Genomic DNA, 14899 nt, shown 5'->3' with positions numbered 1-14899 from the left:
CGGGGTTAAGCAAGGATTCATGCCTCATAAGCCTACATAGTTAAACAATGGCCATTCATCCATAGACCTGCAGTCATATCCCACTGAGCATGATGGGGTTTACCACTTGGTTCTGTTAGAGATACTTAGCATATTCTTTGAGGCGACCGAGAGTCTAGCTACACGTCCCGAGGCTCCTTGTTCGGGGCTCTGGGTTTCCATTGGTATGCCCTACCCATAGATACTCGGCAAAGAGCTCAAAGTCCACAGTCCGACCCAAATGGATCGTGCTCTCAAGATAGAGGCCGTGACATTTCCTCCTTCACAGGGTCCCCACCTGGGACGTCCTGCTCGGCTTAGGACCGCCGCTAACTCGTTCGCACGGATCCAAGGACTCCTGCCCATGGCCAGCAAACCTCTCGCTGGGCTCCCTGCAGGGCCGAGGGCAGCCACAGACCAGCGGCCACAGGTGACCCACCTCAGAACCTTAAAACCAAGGTCCCGTTGGCCTCCAGCCCCGTGGAACAGGCCCGATCCCTCCCCTTGGGGTTCCCCGCCCCCAGCACGAGATCGGTTGCGAGATCCAGAGCACAGGGGAACCTCAGTCTTCTGAGGTCGCACACCAGCTCCGCACTTGGCCTCGGAGAATCCCCTAAAGACTCTGGGCCTCCAGGTCATCGGGGAGGAGAGGGCGACCTCAAAGCCCGACCGGGACGGTTGCCCACCTCGGACCAGAGCCCTACACGAGGTCCAGGTGTCGTAAGCACGCGCTGGGGGACACAACTCCCTCAGAAGGACAGGGCCGATGGTGGCAGCCCCAAGACACAATCTCCTCTTAGCCAGGGATCCCGACCAGTTTCTGTGAAGTCTTTAGGTACCCTAGTGTACGAGCCCAAACCCGCCTCCCCAGCTTCCTTGAAACTAGTCTGGACAACGTAAAAGTGGACAGCATCGGGGCTGTCCCGATTCATGCCTCATAAGCCTACATAGTTAAACAATGGCCATTCAGCCATAGGCCTGTGGTCATATCCCACTGAGCATGATGGGGTTTACCACTTGGTTCTGTTAGAGATACTTACCATATTCTTTGAGGCGACCGAGAGTCTAGCTACACGTCCCGAGGTTCCTTTTTCGGGGCTCTGGGTTTCCATTGGTATGCCCTTCCCATAGATACTGGGCAAAGAGCTCAAAGTCCACAGTCCGACCCAAATGGATCGTGCTCTCAAGATAGAGGCCGTGACATTTCCTCCTTCACAGGGTCCCCACCTGGGACGTACTGCTCGGCCCAGGACCGTCGCTGACTCGTTCGCATGGATCCAAGGACTCCTGCCCACGGCCAGCAAACCTCTCGCTGGGCTCCCTGCAGGGCGGAGGGCAGCCACAGACCAGCGGCCACAGGTGACCCACCTCAGAACCTTAAAACCAAGGTCCCGTTGGCCTCCAGCCCCGTGGAACAGGCCCGATCCCTCCCCTTGGGGTTCCCCGCCCCCAGCACGAGATCGGTTGCGAGATCCAGAGCACAGGGGAACCTCAGTCTTCTGGGATCCCACACCAGCTCCCCACACGGCCTCGGAGCGTCCCCTAAAGACTCTGGGCCTCCAGGTCATCGGGGAGGAGAGGGCGACCTCAAAGCCCGACCGGGACGATGGTCCACCTCGGTCCAGAGCCCTACACGAGGTCCAGGTGTCGTAAGCACGCGCTGCGGGACACAACTCCCTCAGAAGGACAGGGCCGATGGTGGCAGCCCCAAGGCACAGTCTCCTCTTAGACAGGGATCCCAACCAGTTTCTGTGAACTCTTTAGGTACCCTAGTGTACGAGGCCAAACCCGCCTCCCCAGCTTCCTTGAAACTAGTCTGGACAAGGTAAAAGTGGACAGCATCGGGGTTAAGCAAGGATTCATGCCTCATAAGCCTACATAGTTAAACAATGGCCATTCAGCCATAGGCCTACAGTCATATCCCACTGAGCATGATGGGGTTTACCACTTGGTTCTGTTAGAGATACTTAGCATATTCTTTGAGGCGACCGAGAGTCTAGCTACACATTCCGAGGCTCCTTGTTCGGGGCTCTGGGTTTCCATTGGTATGCCGTTCCCATAGATACTGGGCAAAGAGCTCAAAGTCCACAGTCCGACCCAAATGGATCGTGCTCTCAAGATAGAGGCCGTGACATTTCCTCCTTCACAGGGTCCCCACCTGGGACGTCCTGCTCGGCCCAGGACCGCCGCTGACTCATTCGCACGGATCCAAGGACTCCTGCCCACGGCCAGCAAAGCTCTCGCTGGGCTCCCTGCAGGGCGGAGGGCAGCCACAGACCAGCGGCCACAGGTGACCCACCTCGGAACCTTAAAACCAAGGTTCCGTTGGCCTCCAGCCCCGTGGAACAGGCCCGATCCCTCGCCTTGGGGTTCCCCGCCCCCAGCACGAGATCGGTTGCGAGATCCAGAGCACAGGGGAACCTCAGTCTTCTGAGGTCGCACACCGGCTCCGCACTTGGCCTCGGAGCATCCCCTAAAGACTCTGGGCCTCCAGGTCATCGGGGAGGAGAGGGCGACCTCAAAGCCCGACCGGGACGGTGGTCCACCTCGGACCAGAGCCCTACACGAGGTCCAGGTGTCGTAAGCACGCGCTGCGGGACACAACTTCCTCAGAAGGACAGGGCCGATGGTGGTGTGCAGATGATTACACTGGCAGCCCCAACGCACAGTCTCCTCTTAGCCAGGGATCCCGACCAGTTTCTGTGAACTCTTTAGGTACCCTAGTGTACGAGCCCAAACCCGCCTCACCAGCTTCCCTGAAACCAGTCTGTACAAGGTAAAAGTGGACAGCATCGGGGTTAAGCAAGGATTCATACGTCATAAGCCTACATAGTTAAACAATGGCCATTTAGCCATAGCCCTGCAGTCATATCCCACTGAGCATGATGGGGTTTACCACTTGGTTCTGTTAGAGATACTTAGCATATTCTTTGAGGCGACCGAGAGTCTAGGTTCAAGTCCCGAGGCTCCTTGTTCGGGGCTCTGGGTTTCCATTGGTATGCCGTTCCCATAGATACTGGGCAAAGAGCTCAAAGTCCACAGTCCGACGCAAATGGATCGTGCTCTCAAGATACAGGCCGTGACATTTCCTCCTTCACAGGGTCCCCACCTGGGACGTCCTGCTCAGGGACTCGTTCGCTGACTCGTCCGCTGACTCGTTCGCAGGGATTCCAGGACTCCTACCCACAGCCTGCAAACCTCTCGCTGGGCTCCCTGCAGGGCCGAGGGCAGCCACAGACCAGCGGCCACAGGTGACCCATCTCAGAACCTTAACTCCAAGGTCCCCTTGGTCTCCAGCCCTGTGGAGCTGGCCAGATCCCTCACCTTTGCGTTCCCATCCTGCAGCCTCAGATCGGCTGCAGAGAACCTGAGCACAGGGCACCCTCAGGCCTCCGGGATTGAACACCAGCTCCGCACTCGGCTGCAGAGCGCCCCCGAAAGACTCCGGGCTTCCAGCTCGCCGAGGAGCAAAGGACGACCTCAGCTCTTGAGTCTGGCGGGAGGTCAGGTAATGGGGACCCTACGGCTACCTCCATCCAGCCACCTGGGCGAAACCACCTCAAGACCCTGGTTCCCTGCGTGCCTCGGCCTTCCACTGCCGGGTCTGGCCTGGAGGCTGTCTCTGCAGACTTGGGTGCCGGCTGTCGGAAACGCCAGTGCCTCCTGGCCGGGGCTTGGACCTATGCCCTGTGTGGTCTGCCTGGTGTGTCTCAGTGCCGAGGTAGTGATGGGCCGAGGGCCTGGGGACCGCTGGCCTGGGACCAGTTTAAGGAGTCTCTTCCTGCTTTGTGCCCTGGTGTTCTGGAGAGTTTTCTCCAGAGGGCGAGAGGGATGCCCTGCCCTCCAACAGGAGAGGATGATAAACCTCTCTAGAGGAATATCTGAAGGTGAGCAGGGCACCCGAGGCCGTGTCCCAGGAGACCCCCACCCACAGGCACACATGGTTCCTGGGCTGAGCTGGAGCTGCTCAGGGACACGTTCTCCCACCTGGAGGTGGAGGTGGAGTCTCTTAAAAAAGAAGCTGAACACCTGGGGCAGCAGGAGGCGTGGGTCCGAGAAATCACCGTGTTCATCATCAACTTGCGGGAACTCCTGGAAATCTGTGCCCCGGGACAGGTTGTCTGTGTCCCCCCAACCCTGGGAAGGAGCTGGCCTGAATAAACCATTTTCTGTGTAAGACATTGTCCCGTGATGGTTGCGTCGGGTCAAGGGCTGCTCCAGCCCACACATGTCCTCGACCTGCAGCCAGCCGGCTCGGAACTGCAGATACCCGGGCTCACGGCTGGGAGGGCTGATGGGAGGGAAAGCAGCAGAGGGGAGCCCCACCCGGGGGTTCCAACGGAGACCCTTTCTGGCACAGGCATCCCAGCCACTCTTCGGCAGAACTTGGGTTTGGACCTCGACGCTGTAGCAGCAGGTGCCAGGCTCCCGCAGACCTCCGGGGAGCAAATGTGGTGGGGGTGAGCGAGGCCAGGCTGGAGACTGGTCGGGGCGCCGGCTGCCCTGGGCTCGTGGGGACAGAACTCGGGGGCGCCGCGGCTCGGATGGCCCACGCTCAGCGCACCCTGGGGCGGGGCCCAAGGCAGTCCCAGGAAGAAGGATGTGGAGGTTCAGGGTGGGGGCCGCCACCCGGCTGTCCACTCAGCCCAGACTCCAGTCCTGGGAAAGCAGGTGCTTGGGGCCCAGGGAAGCCGCAGCCCGGCCAGGTGTCTTCGTGGGGGCTGAGCGTGGTGGCCCCGCGGCTCGAGGCCTCTCCCCCGGCCAGGGTTCTCTGTCATGGGCAAAGAGCCTGTGGGCACGTGGCTTCCATCCATTCTCCAGAACTGATGAGGTATGGCTGTGGACGATCTCGGCAGCAACAGCCAAACGTCCTGACATGCTGACTGTGGTCCCGCCAGCTGTGCACCAGGACCCGTCTTTCCGAGAGGGACTGGGCGGTCTGGTAGCCCCCAGGCCCGGCCCCGGCCACCCTCCAGCACTCACCTCCCACAGGCAAAGCAGGAGAGACCACACTGAATCGGGTTCTCTGGGAGGCTCTTGGGGGTTTCCGCCGGGAGCGATTGCTGGTTCCGGTGTGACGTGGTGAGCAGCCTGCCAGTCTGGCTTCCATAGCAGCGGCCCGGCCCGCTGGCAAGTGAGCAGGCTCCGTCTCGTCCACACCTTCACTGACGCCTGTGGTGGTAGTCAGACAGAGAGGGAGGTAAGAGGCGGACCCCAGCCTTCACCCCGGAGCCCTCCTGCTCACCTGGCGCACGCCAGTGGATGGGGGTGGGGGACCGGCCAGGGCTCTGTCCTGCTGGACTCCACCGCCCTCGCCAGTGCTGCCCGCTGGCCGGGCCCAGGCCGAGAGGCCACAGTGAAGGGCCCCCAGTCCCCACGCTGGGACCTAAGGGCAGCTGCAGTTTGCCAGGGGCCTGAGCCCCTGCTGCTTGGAGGCCCTGAGGAGACCGGCGACCAGCTGGGTCCTGGGCGCCCAGCTGCCTCAGAGAGGACAGTGCACAGCGTCCGGGGGCCTGGCTCCAAGGGCACCACCAGCCGAGACCTGCCTCCTCAGCCCGGCCTGGGTGCTCGTGGGAGGACCCAGACTGGGTGCTGGATGAAGACTCCTGGGCAGGGAGACTGGCCGAGCAGGGAGCGCACCTCCCCCTCCTCCCCCCAGCCCTTAGCCAGGACCTGGACCTTGGAGGGAGAAAGCTGAGCCTTGTCTTTTCTTGTCAGAACAGAAAATGGCATTCATTCAGGAGACATTTACAGGAACACTGTTATCTGACCTTGACCTGACCTCAAGAACAAAGACTCTGACACCAAGAAGTTGGCAGGACTCACCACACCCTCCCTCCCTTGTCTCAGGAAAGGGCTATGCTGAAACCTTTGGGGAGTTTGGGCTTTTTAAGGTGGGAGCCTCGCGTCTCCTCGCATCGTGCAGCAAGTAACCTTTCTCTGCTGCCGATTCCGAGGATTCAGTGTGTTTGGCCTCGCTGTGCCAGTGGCACACAGACTCACCTGCACGGGAGTGCTGGGATCCGTCTAGGGAGCACACACCCGCCGGATCAGATGGGCCACCCGATTCCTCTGCTGCCCGGACCCTCCGGCGGGAGCCCCGGGCCCCTGCCCAGCATCTCACCGCCTCTATTCCTCCAGGTCTCTTGCAGCCCAGCCCCCTGCACACCACCTCTGTTTGGCGGACCACCTGTCCTCCCTCCGCTGTCAGTCGCTATAGGAAGCTGAGACGCCAAATGGGGCAAGAGGATCCAGGCAGGTTTAAGGTCACCATGGCAACCGCTGGAGCGCCCTCCCTCGACAGGGTCGCAGATGCACCGCCCCGCCCCCCAGGGCCTCAGGGACCACGCGGAGATCAGGGCGGGGCCAGATTGGAGGGAGTTGGCGAGAACCGCCCTGCAACTGGTCCCCTGCGCTCAGCGGTGAAAGCCGCCTGGCGACTGGCCGGAGTTGCACGTGACGTCGCAGGGAGGCGGGTGAGGCATGGGCGGGTATAAAGGCCGCGTGTCGCCGCGGTCTCCCAGGCTGAAGAGAGCACCTGGGCGAGATGGGTCTATTACCGGGACTTCTGCCGTTTCTCCTGCTCTCAGCCTCTTCGGCCGCCCATCTGGCGACCAGCGCCCATTCTTCCTGCCCCGGGCCTCTGGCCCATACCCTTCACTCCAATTTTATTTTGGGGTCGCATTGGGGTCCTTTCTGTGGGCTCTCCAGTCCGCGCACCCGCTCCCTCGGATGGGGTTGACCCGACTTCTCGCCTTGGTATTCCGCTCCCACAGCGCGGGGTCGGGCGCCGAGAACCGGAGCACAGGGGACCCTCAGTCCTCCGGGGTCCCACACCGGCTCCGCACACGCCAGCAGAGCGCCCCCGAAACGCGCCTGGCCTCCAGCTCAGCGCTGAGCAGAGGTCGACCTCCAACCCCGATTCGGACGCAAGGGCAGCGGCCATCCCGCGCACCCTCTCAATCAGGGCCCTACGCACATGCCGGCCGGAAACCCAGCCCGGAGCTTTCCGTGATGACCCCCGAGTCCTTGTGTGCCTGTGACCTTCGACACTGTTGTCCAGCCCAGGGGAGCTGGCTGGAAGGGACTGCTACCTGGTGGAGGAGAAACACCTGATTCCCATCAGTGTGGCAGTACGCGCCCCAGCTCTGCACACTCCTCCCAGCAGCAGCGCCCAGAGCCTGCAGAGGGTGAGAAGGCTGGCCTCGGAGCCCTTCCAAAGCCGCCAGGCGACCTTGGCCCCCACTGGCTCCCTGATGCCCCGGTGGCGCCGAGACCCCCAGAGAGGGAAGGTCCGGCTCCAGTAGCCCCTCACCCCCAGCAGCAGTTGGGTCACTCGGTGAGGCTGGCGGGAGGCCGGGAGGCCCACCTGCATCCACGGTAGCAGCGCATCCTCAGCCGGGCGGGACCAGCCCGAGAGCCCACACCCCGAGACCCCGAGACCCCGGGCCCCGGCGGGCCTCGGCCTCCCACCGCGGGGACCGGGCCGGCGGCTGTCTCTGCAGGCTTGGGTGGCTGCGTCCTGGGAGACAGGCTGGGAAACGCCAGCGTCTCGTGGCCGGCGCTCGGACCCGTGCAGGGCGTGGTCCCCCTGGGGGTGGGGGGCCTCACTGCTGAGGTGCTGATGGGCCGCGGACCTGGAGACCGCTGGCCTCGGACCAGTTTTATCTGGCTCCTCTGTGTTTGGGTCAGCTGGGGTGTCCTCGTCTTCTGGAGAGTTGTCTCCAGAGGGTGAGAGGGATGCCCTGCGCTCTGACTGGAGAGGCTGAAAAACGTCTCAAGAGAAATACCTGACGCTGGGCAGGGCGCCTGTGGCCGTGTCCCAGGAGAGCCCCAGCCCACACGCACACAGGACTCGTTGGCTGAGCTGGGGCTGCTCAGGTTCAGGTTCTCCCACCAGGACGTGGAGGCGTAGACGTTAAAGGAATACGCCGAGCACCTGGGGCTGCAGGAGGCACGGGTTCGAGAGCTGGAGGGTTTCTTCCTCAACTTCGGGACAGGTTCACAGTAGGAAGGCCGATGTCTGTGCGCCCCCCAACTCCGGGAAGGGGGCCTGGAAGCGGGGGCAGAGCTGGCCTGACCTTCACCACGTATATGAGTTGTGAATAGTAGTGTTGGAAGACAGCGTCCCGTGATGGTGGCTGCGGGATCGATGTCTGCTCCAGCCCACACGTGTCCTCGCCCTCCAGCCAGCCGGGTCTGAACTGCAGATGCCCCAGGCTCACGGCCAGCGCCGGCTGCCACTCTGACAGGAGGGAAACCAGCAGAGGGGGCCGCCCGTCTCCTCTGCTGCCCGGACCCTTCGGTGGGAGCCCCCGCCCCCTCCCCAGCATCTCACCTCCTCTATCCATCTCCACACCTCCTGCAGCCAGCCCGCTGCACACCACCTCTATTTCGCTGACCGCCTCTCCTCCATCCGCTATGAGACGCTACCGAAAAAAAAAAGCTACCGGAAGCTGAGACACCAAAGGGAGCCGTTGCACCGTTAGGATCACCATGGCAACCCCTGGAGCGCCCTTCCTCCACCGGCTCGCGGCTGCACCGCCCCCCAGGGCCTCAGGGACCACGCGGAGAGCGGGGCGGGGCCGGACGGGAGGGAGAAGGCGAGAAGCGCCCCGCAATTGGCCCGCTGCGCGCAGCGGTGAAAGCAGCCTGGCGATTGGCCGGGGGTGCACGTGACGTCGCAGAGAGGCGGTGGGACGCACGGGGCTGGTATAAAGGCCGGGCGCCGCCGCGGTCTCCCAAGAGAGCACAGGGTCGAGATGGCGCTTGTACCGCGGCTGCTGCCGCTTCTTCTTCGGCCGCGTCTTCGGCTCACCGCCTCTTCCGTCGCCCTTCTGGCGACCAGCGCCCATTCCTCCTACCCCGGGCATCTGGCCCATAGCGCTCAATCCACCTTCGTGATGGGTTCCACTTTAGGGCCTCTTTGTGGGCTCTCCAGTCCCCGGACCCGCACCCGGCGCCCGGAGCACCCGCTCCCGGCAACGGAGCTGGCACGAGGCCTGTCATTTGTGTTCCCCTCCCGCAGCCCGAGATCGGGTTCCCAGAAACGGAGCACAGGGGACCCTCAAGCTCCGGGATCAGACACCGGCGCCTCACACGGTCGCCAGATGCCCCCGAAAGACTCCGGGCCTCCAGCCTGCCGCGGAGCAGAGGGCGCCCTCAAAGCCCGACTCGGCCGCTCGTCGACCTTGGAGCAGCGCCCAACAACAGGTCCAGGTGTGGTAATCATGCGCTGCGGGAAACAACTCCCTCAGAAGGACAGGGCCGATGGTGGAGTGCCGATGATTACACCGGCAGCCCCAAGGCAGAGTCTCCTCTCAGCCAAGGATCCCGACCAGTTTCTGTGAACTCCTTAGATACCCTAGTGTACGAGCCCAAACCCTCCTCCCCAGCTTCCTTGAAACTACTCTGGACAAGGTAAAAGGGAGATAGCATCGGAGTTAAGCAAGGATTCATGCCTCATAAGCCTACATAGTTAAACAATGGCCATTTAGCCATCGGTCTGTGGCCATATCCCACTGAGCACAATGGGGTTTACACTTGGTTCTGTTAGAGATACTTAGCATATTCTTTGAGGCGACCGAGATAGGGACAAGTCCCGAGGCTCCTTGTTCGGGGCTCTGGGTTTCCATTGGTATGCTGTTCCCATAGATACTGGGCAAAGAGCTCAAAGTCCACAGTCCGACTGAAATGGATCGTGCTCTCATGATAGAGGCCGTGACATTTCCTCCTTCACAGGGTCCCCACCTGGGACGTCCTGCTCGGCCCAGGACCGCCGCTGACTCCTTTGGAGAGATCCCAGGACTCCTGCCCACGGCCAGCAAACCTCTCCCTGGGCTCCCTGCAGAGCCAGGGCAGCCAGAGACCATCGGCCACAGGTGACCCATCTCGGAACCTTACCTCCAAGGTCCCCTTGGTCTCCAGCCCTGTGGAGCTGGCCCGATCCCTCACCTTTGCGTTCCCATCCTGCAGCCTCAATCGGGCACAGAGAACCTGAGCACAGGGCACCCTCAGGCCTCCGGGATCGAACACCAGCTCCGCACTCGGCTGCAGAACGCCCCCGAAAGACTCCGGGCTTCCAGCTCGCCGAGGAGCAAAGGACGACCTCAGCTCTTGAGTCTGGCGGGAGGTCAGGTAATGGGGACCCTACGGCTACCTCCATCCAGCCACCTGGGCGAGACCACCTCAAGACCCTGGTTCCCTGCGTGCCTCGGCCTTCCACTGCCGGGTCTGGCCTGGAGGCTGTCTCTGCAGACTTGGGTGCCGGCTGTTTCCATGGGAGACAGAGTCGGAAACGCCAGCGCCTCCTGCCCAGGGCTCGGACCTATGCCCTTTGTGGACCGCCTGGTGTGTCTCAGTGCCGAGGCGCTGATGGGCCGAGGGCCTGGAGACCGCTGGCCTGGGACCAGTTTAAGCAGGGTCTTCTTGTTTGTGCTCTGGTGTTTTGGAGAGTTTTCTCCAGAGGGCGAGAGGGATGCCCTGCCCTCCAGCAGGAGAGGATGATAAGCCTCTCTGGAGGAATATGTGACGGTGGGCAGGGCACCCGAGACCGTGTCCCAGGAGAGCCCCCGCCCACCGCCACCCTGGAGTTAGCTGAGCTGGAGCTGCTCTGGGACAGGTACTCCCAGCTGGAGGAGGAGGTGGAGGCTCTTAAATATGAAGCCGAACACCTGGGGCAGCAGGAGGCGTGGGTCCGAGAAATGACAGTCTTCTTCATCAACTTGCGGGAACTCCTGGAAGCCTGTGCCCCGGGATGTGCTGCTCCGCGGAGGGCTGCCTCTGACTCTTTGGGAGAGATCCCAGGACTCCTGCCCACGGCCAGCAAACCTCTCGGTGGGCTCCCTGCAGAGCCAAGGGCAGCCAGAAAGCAGCGGCCACAGGTGACCTCCCTTGGAACCTTAACACCAAGGTCCCCTTGGACTCCAGCCCTGTGGAGCGGCCCGATCCCTCGTCTTTGTGTTCCCTTCCTGCAGCCTGAGATCGGGCGCCGAGAACTGGAGCACAGGGGACCCTCAGGCCTCCGGGGTCGCACACTGGCTCCGCACAGGGCTACAGAGCGCCTGCGAAAGACTCCGGGCCTCCAGCTCGCCGCGGAGCAAAGGACGACCTCAAAGCTGGGGTCTGACACTCTTGAGTCTGGCGGGAGGTCGGGTAATGGGGACCGGATGGCCACCTACATCCGGCGAAGCAGGGCGTTCTCACCTGGGCGAGACTACCCCGAGACCCCGGTTCCCGGCGTGCCTCGGCCTTCCACCGCCGGGTCTGCCCTGGAGGCTGTCTCTGCAGGCTTGGGTGCCTGCTTCGTCCGTGGGAGACAGAGTCGGAAACGCCAGCGCCTCCTGGCCGGGGCTTGGACCTATGCCCTGTGTGGTCCGCCTGGTGTGTCTCAGTGCCGAGGTGCTGATGGGCCGAGGGCCTGGGGACCGCTGGCCTGGGACCAGTTTAAGGAGTCTCTTCCTGCTTTGTGCCCTGGTGTTCTGGAGAGTTTTCTCCAGAGGGCGAGAGGGATGCCCTGCTCTCCAAGAGAAGATGAGAAACCTCTTTAGAGGTATATGTGAAGGTGGGCAGGGCACCCGAGACTGTGTCCCAGAAGAGCCCCAACCCATAGGCACCCTGGAATTGTTGGCTGAGCTGGGCGTGCTCAGGGACAGGTTCTCCCAGCTGGAGGTGGAGGTGGAGGCTCTAAAAAAACAAGCTGAACACATGGGGCAGCAGGAGGCTTGGGTCCGAGACCTGGAGGGCTTCTTCCTCAACTTCCGGGGCTTCCTGGAAGCCTGTGCCCCGGGACAGGTTGTCTGTGTCCCCCATCCCCGGGAAGGAGCTGGTCTGAATAAACAGTTTTGTGTGTAGACACTGTCCCGTGATGGTTGCGCCGGGTTAAGGGCTGCTCCAGCTCATACGTGTCCTCGCCCTGCAGCCAGCCGGCTCGGAACTGCATATCCCCCTGGCTCATGGCCAGCGCCGGGTGCCACTCTGTTGGGAGGGAAAGCAGCAGAGGGGAACCGCACCCGGGGTTTCCACCGGAGACCCTTTCTGGCACAGGCATCCCAGCCAGTCGGTGGCAGAACTTGGGTTTGGACCTCGATGCTGTAGCAGCAGGTGCCAGCCTCAGGCAGACTTCTGGGGAGCAAATGTGGTGGGGGCTGGGCGAGGCCAGGCTGGAGACTGGTCGGGGCGCCGGCTGCCCTGGGCTCGTGGGGACAGAACTCGGGGGCGCCACGGCTCGGATGGCCCGCGCTCAGCGCACCCTGCGGCGGGGCCCAAGGCAGTCCCAGGAAGAAGGATGTGGAGGTTCAGGGTGGGGGCCGCCACCCGGCTGTCCACTCAGCCCAGACTCCAGTCCTGGGACGGGAGGTGCTTGGAGCCCAGGGAAGCCGCAGCCCGGCCAGGCGTCTGCGTGGGGGCTGAGCGTGCTGGGCCTGCAGCTCGAGGCCTCTCCCCCGGCCAGGGTTCTCTGTCATGGGCAAAGAGCCTGTGGGCACGTGGCTTCTATCCATGCTCCATAACTGATGAGGTATGGCTGTGGACGATCTCGGCAGCAACAGCCAAACGTCCTGACATGCTGACTGTGGTCCCGCCAGCTGTGCACCAGGACCCGTCTTTCCGAGAGGGACTGGGCGGTCTGGTAGCCCCCAGGCCCGGCCCCGGCCACCCTCCAGCACTCACCTCCCACAGGCAAAGCAGGAGAGACCACACTGAATCGGGTTCTCTGGGAGGCTCTTGGGGGTTTCCGCCGGGAGCGATTGCTGGTTCCGGTGTGACGTGGTGAGCAGCCTGCCAGTCTGGCTTCCATAGCAGCGGCCCGGCCCGCTGGCAAGTGAGCAGGCTCCGTCTCGTCCACACCTTCACTGACACCTGTTACTTTGTTTCTGGATGATTTTGTTTTTTCCTGGCTTTGTATTTTGTTCCTGGGAAAGCACATTAAGGAGCAGGGGCCAGGCACACTACACAGACACACACACACACACACACACACACACACACACACACAGTAGGTAACTTTTTTTATACTAATAAAGGTTATTCAAAATGGGCCAAGTAATTAAAATGCAGCTTTATCTTCAAATACAAGAATTCTCAGAATGAATTCCCCCAGACAGATTGGGGGGATTCACACATCGTCTCTGCCATGCAAATCTCTGGGCTTTTGTGTTCCTGGAGTCTTATTCTGACATCCCACCTGCTGGATCTGGAGGCACTTGGAGGCGGAGCCCCAGAGATGGGGCGTCATGAGAAGAGGGGGTGAGCTGGCACTTCCCCGGTGGTCTAGTGCTTAAGACTCCAGAGGAGGCCTGGGTTTCATCCCTGGTGGGGGAACTAAGATCCTGCAAAGGGAAGTGAGTGAAATTGGCTCAGTTGTGCCCAACACTTTGCGACCCCTTGGACTTATTTTTGGGCTCCAAAATCACTGCAGCTGGTGACTGCAGCCATGAAATTAAAAGACGCTTACTCCTTGGAAGAAAAGTTATGACCAACCTAGATAGTATATTCAAAAGCAGAGACATTACTTTGCCGACTAAGGTCCGTCTAGTCAAGGTTATGGTTTTTCCTGTGGTCATGTATGGATGTGAGAGTTGGACTGTGAAGAAGGCTGAGCGCCGAAGAATTGATGCGTTTGAACTGTGGTGTTGGAGAAGGCTCTTGAGAGTCCCTTGGACTGCAAGGAGATCCAACCAGTCCATTCTGAACGAGATCAGCCCTGAGATTTCTTTGGAAGGAATGATGCTAAAGCTGAAACTCCAGTACTTTGGCCACCTCATGCGAAGTGTTGACTCACTGGAAAAGACTCTGATGCTGGGAGGGATTGGGGGCAGGAGGAGAAGGGGACGACCGAGGATGAGATGGCTGGATGGCATCACGGACTTGATGGACGTGAGTCTGAGTGAACTCCGGGAGATGGTGATGGACCGGAGGCCTGGCGTGCTGCGATTCATGGGGTGGCGAAGAGTCGGACACGACTGAGCGACTGAACTGAACTGAACTGACTTATAGTCTGTGGAGGTCTCCAGGCCAGAATACTGGAGTGGGTAGCCTTTCCCACAAGCCACTGGCAGTCTGCTACGTGGGAAGACCCTGATTCTTGATCAGTGATGCTTTCAAGGAAAGATGTTGATCAAAAGGGGAAAATGTGGAATTCATTAAGGAATAGTCAGCTAGCCTTTGGAGTTAAGGCAGGCCGGTAGGAGGCGCTCTCATACCCTCCTCGCGTGTCAATTTCCCTGACTGGAAGAGACTTCTACCTGCTTTCTGGCAGGAAGAAGAAAACTTCCCTCTGCCCCTGCCCCCAGCAGCCCAGCTAATTTGGAAGGTTCTGTGCTTCGCCCCTCCAGTGGACTCTGGCTCTCAGAGCCCCACCCAGATTTTTTCCCTAGAAAACGAGCTCCCGGGGCTTGTGCTCCGGATTTGCCTGTGGTGGGCCCCTCTCTGTGCGTTCTGAACTCTGGTCCCTCCACGGTGTTGGTCATAGCTAATCTGGCGCTTGAAGTGGTCTGTCTTTGTGGCTAGTGGTGTTGAGGGTCTTTTCATTTGTTCTTCAGCTGTTCGTGTGCCTTCTTTGGTGAAATGTGTTGCCCACGTAAAAAATTAAGATATTATTAAATTACAGATCTTTTTATTCAGCTGGTAAAGAATCTGCCTGCAATGCGGGAGACCTGGATTCGATCCCTGGGTGGGAAGATCCCCTGGAGAAGGGAAAGGCTACCCACTCCAGTATTCTGGCCTAGAGAATTCCATACACAGTCCATGGGGTCGCAAAGAGGCGGACACGACTGAGCGGCTTTCACTTAATTTCTCGTTTCCTGGTGAAAAAAACTGGCTGTCATCCTATTACAGCTGACAGAGGCTTCGTTAGTTAGCCTTTAGCTGCGAAGACTCTGAA

The 14899-nt window shown here is 60.9% G+C and overlaps 1 protein-coding gene across 1 annotated transcript; it reads left to right on the top strand.

Moving 5' to 3' along the window:
* The first annotated feature begins 8780 nt into the window (after positions 1–8780).
* On the top strand, positions 8781–11870 carry LOC105601929 (uncharacterized). The gene is made up of 4 exons (XM_042251097.1): positions 8781–8789; positions 8903–9237; positions 9760–9899; positions 9994–11870. The coding sequence occupies exons 1-4, from the start codon at positions 8781–8783 to the stop codon at positions 11565–11567; spliced, it is 2058 nt and encodes a 685-aa protein (XP_042107031.1). The 3' UTR covers positions 11568–11870.
* The last annotated feature ends 3029 nt before the right edge of the window (positions 11871–14899 follow it).

The sequence above is a fragment of the Ovis aries genome, chromosome 6 (assembly GCF_016772045.2).
Source record: "Ovis aries strain OAR_USU_Benz2616 breed Rambouillet chromosome 6, ARS-UI_Ramb_v3.0, whole genome shotgun sequence".
NCBI lineage: Eukaryota > Metazoa > Chordata > Mammalia > Artiodactyla > Bovidae > Ovis > Ovis aries.
Note: the sequence above shows the minus strand (reverse complement) of the source record. Positions and strands in the feature narration are given on the sequence as shown.

Bases quoted from the DNA above. Each gene is read 5' to 3' on its own strand.
- LOC105601929 (XM_042251097.1), top strand. The intron at 9,238-9,759 runs GTGTGGTAATCA...CCTCCTTCACAG, and splicing joins GCGCCCAACAACAGGTCCAG to GGTCCCCACCTGGGACGTCC. The intron at 9,900-9,993 runs GTGACCCATCTC...CCCATCCTGCAG, and splicing joins CCAGAGACCATCGGCCACAG to CCTCAATCGGGCACAGAGAA.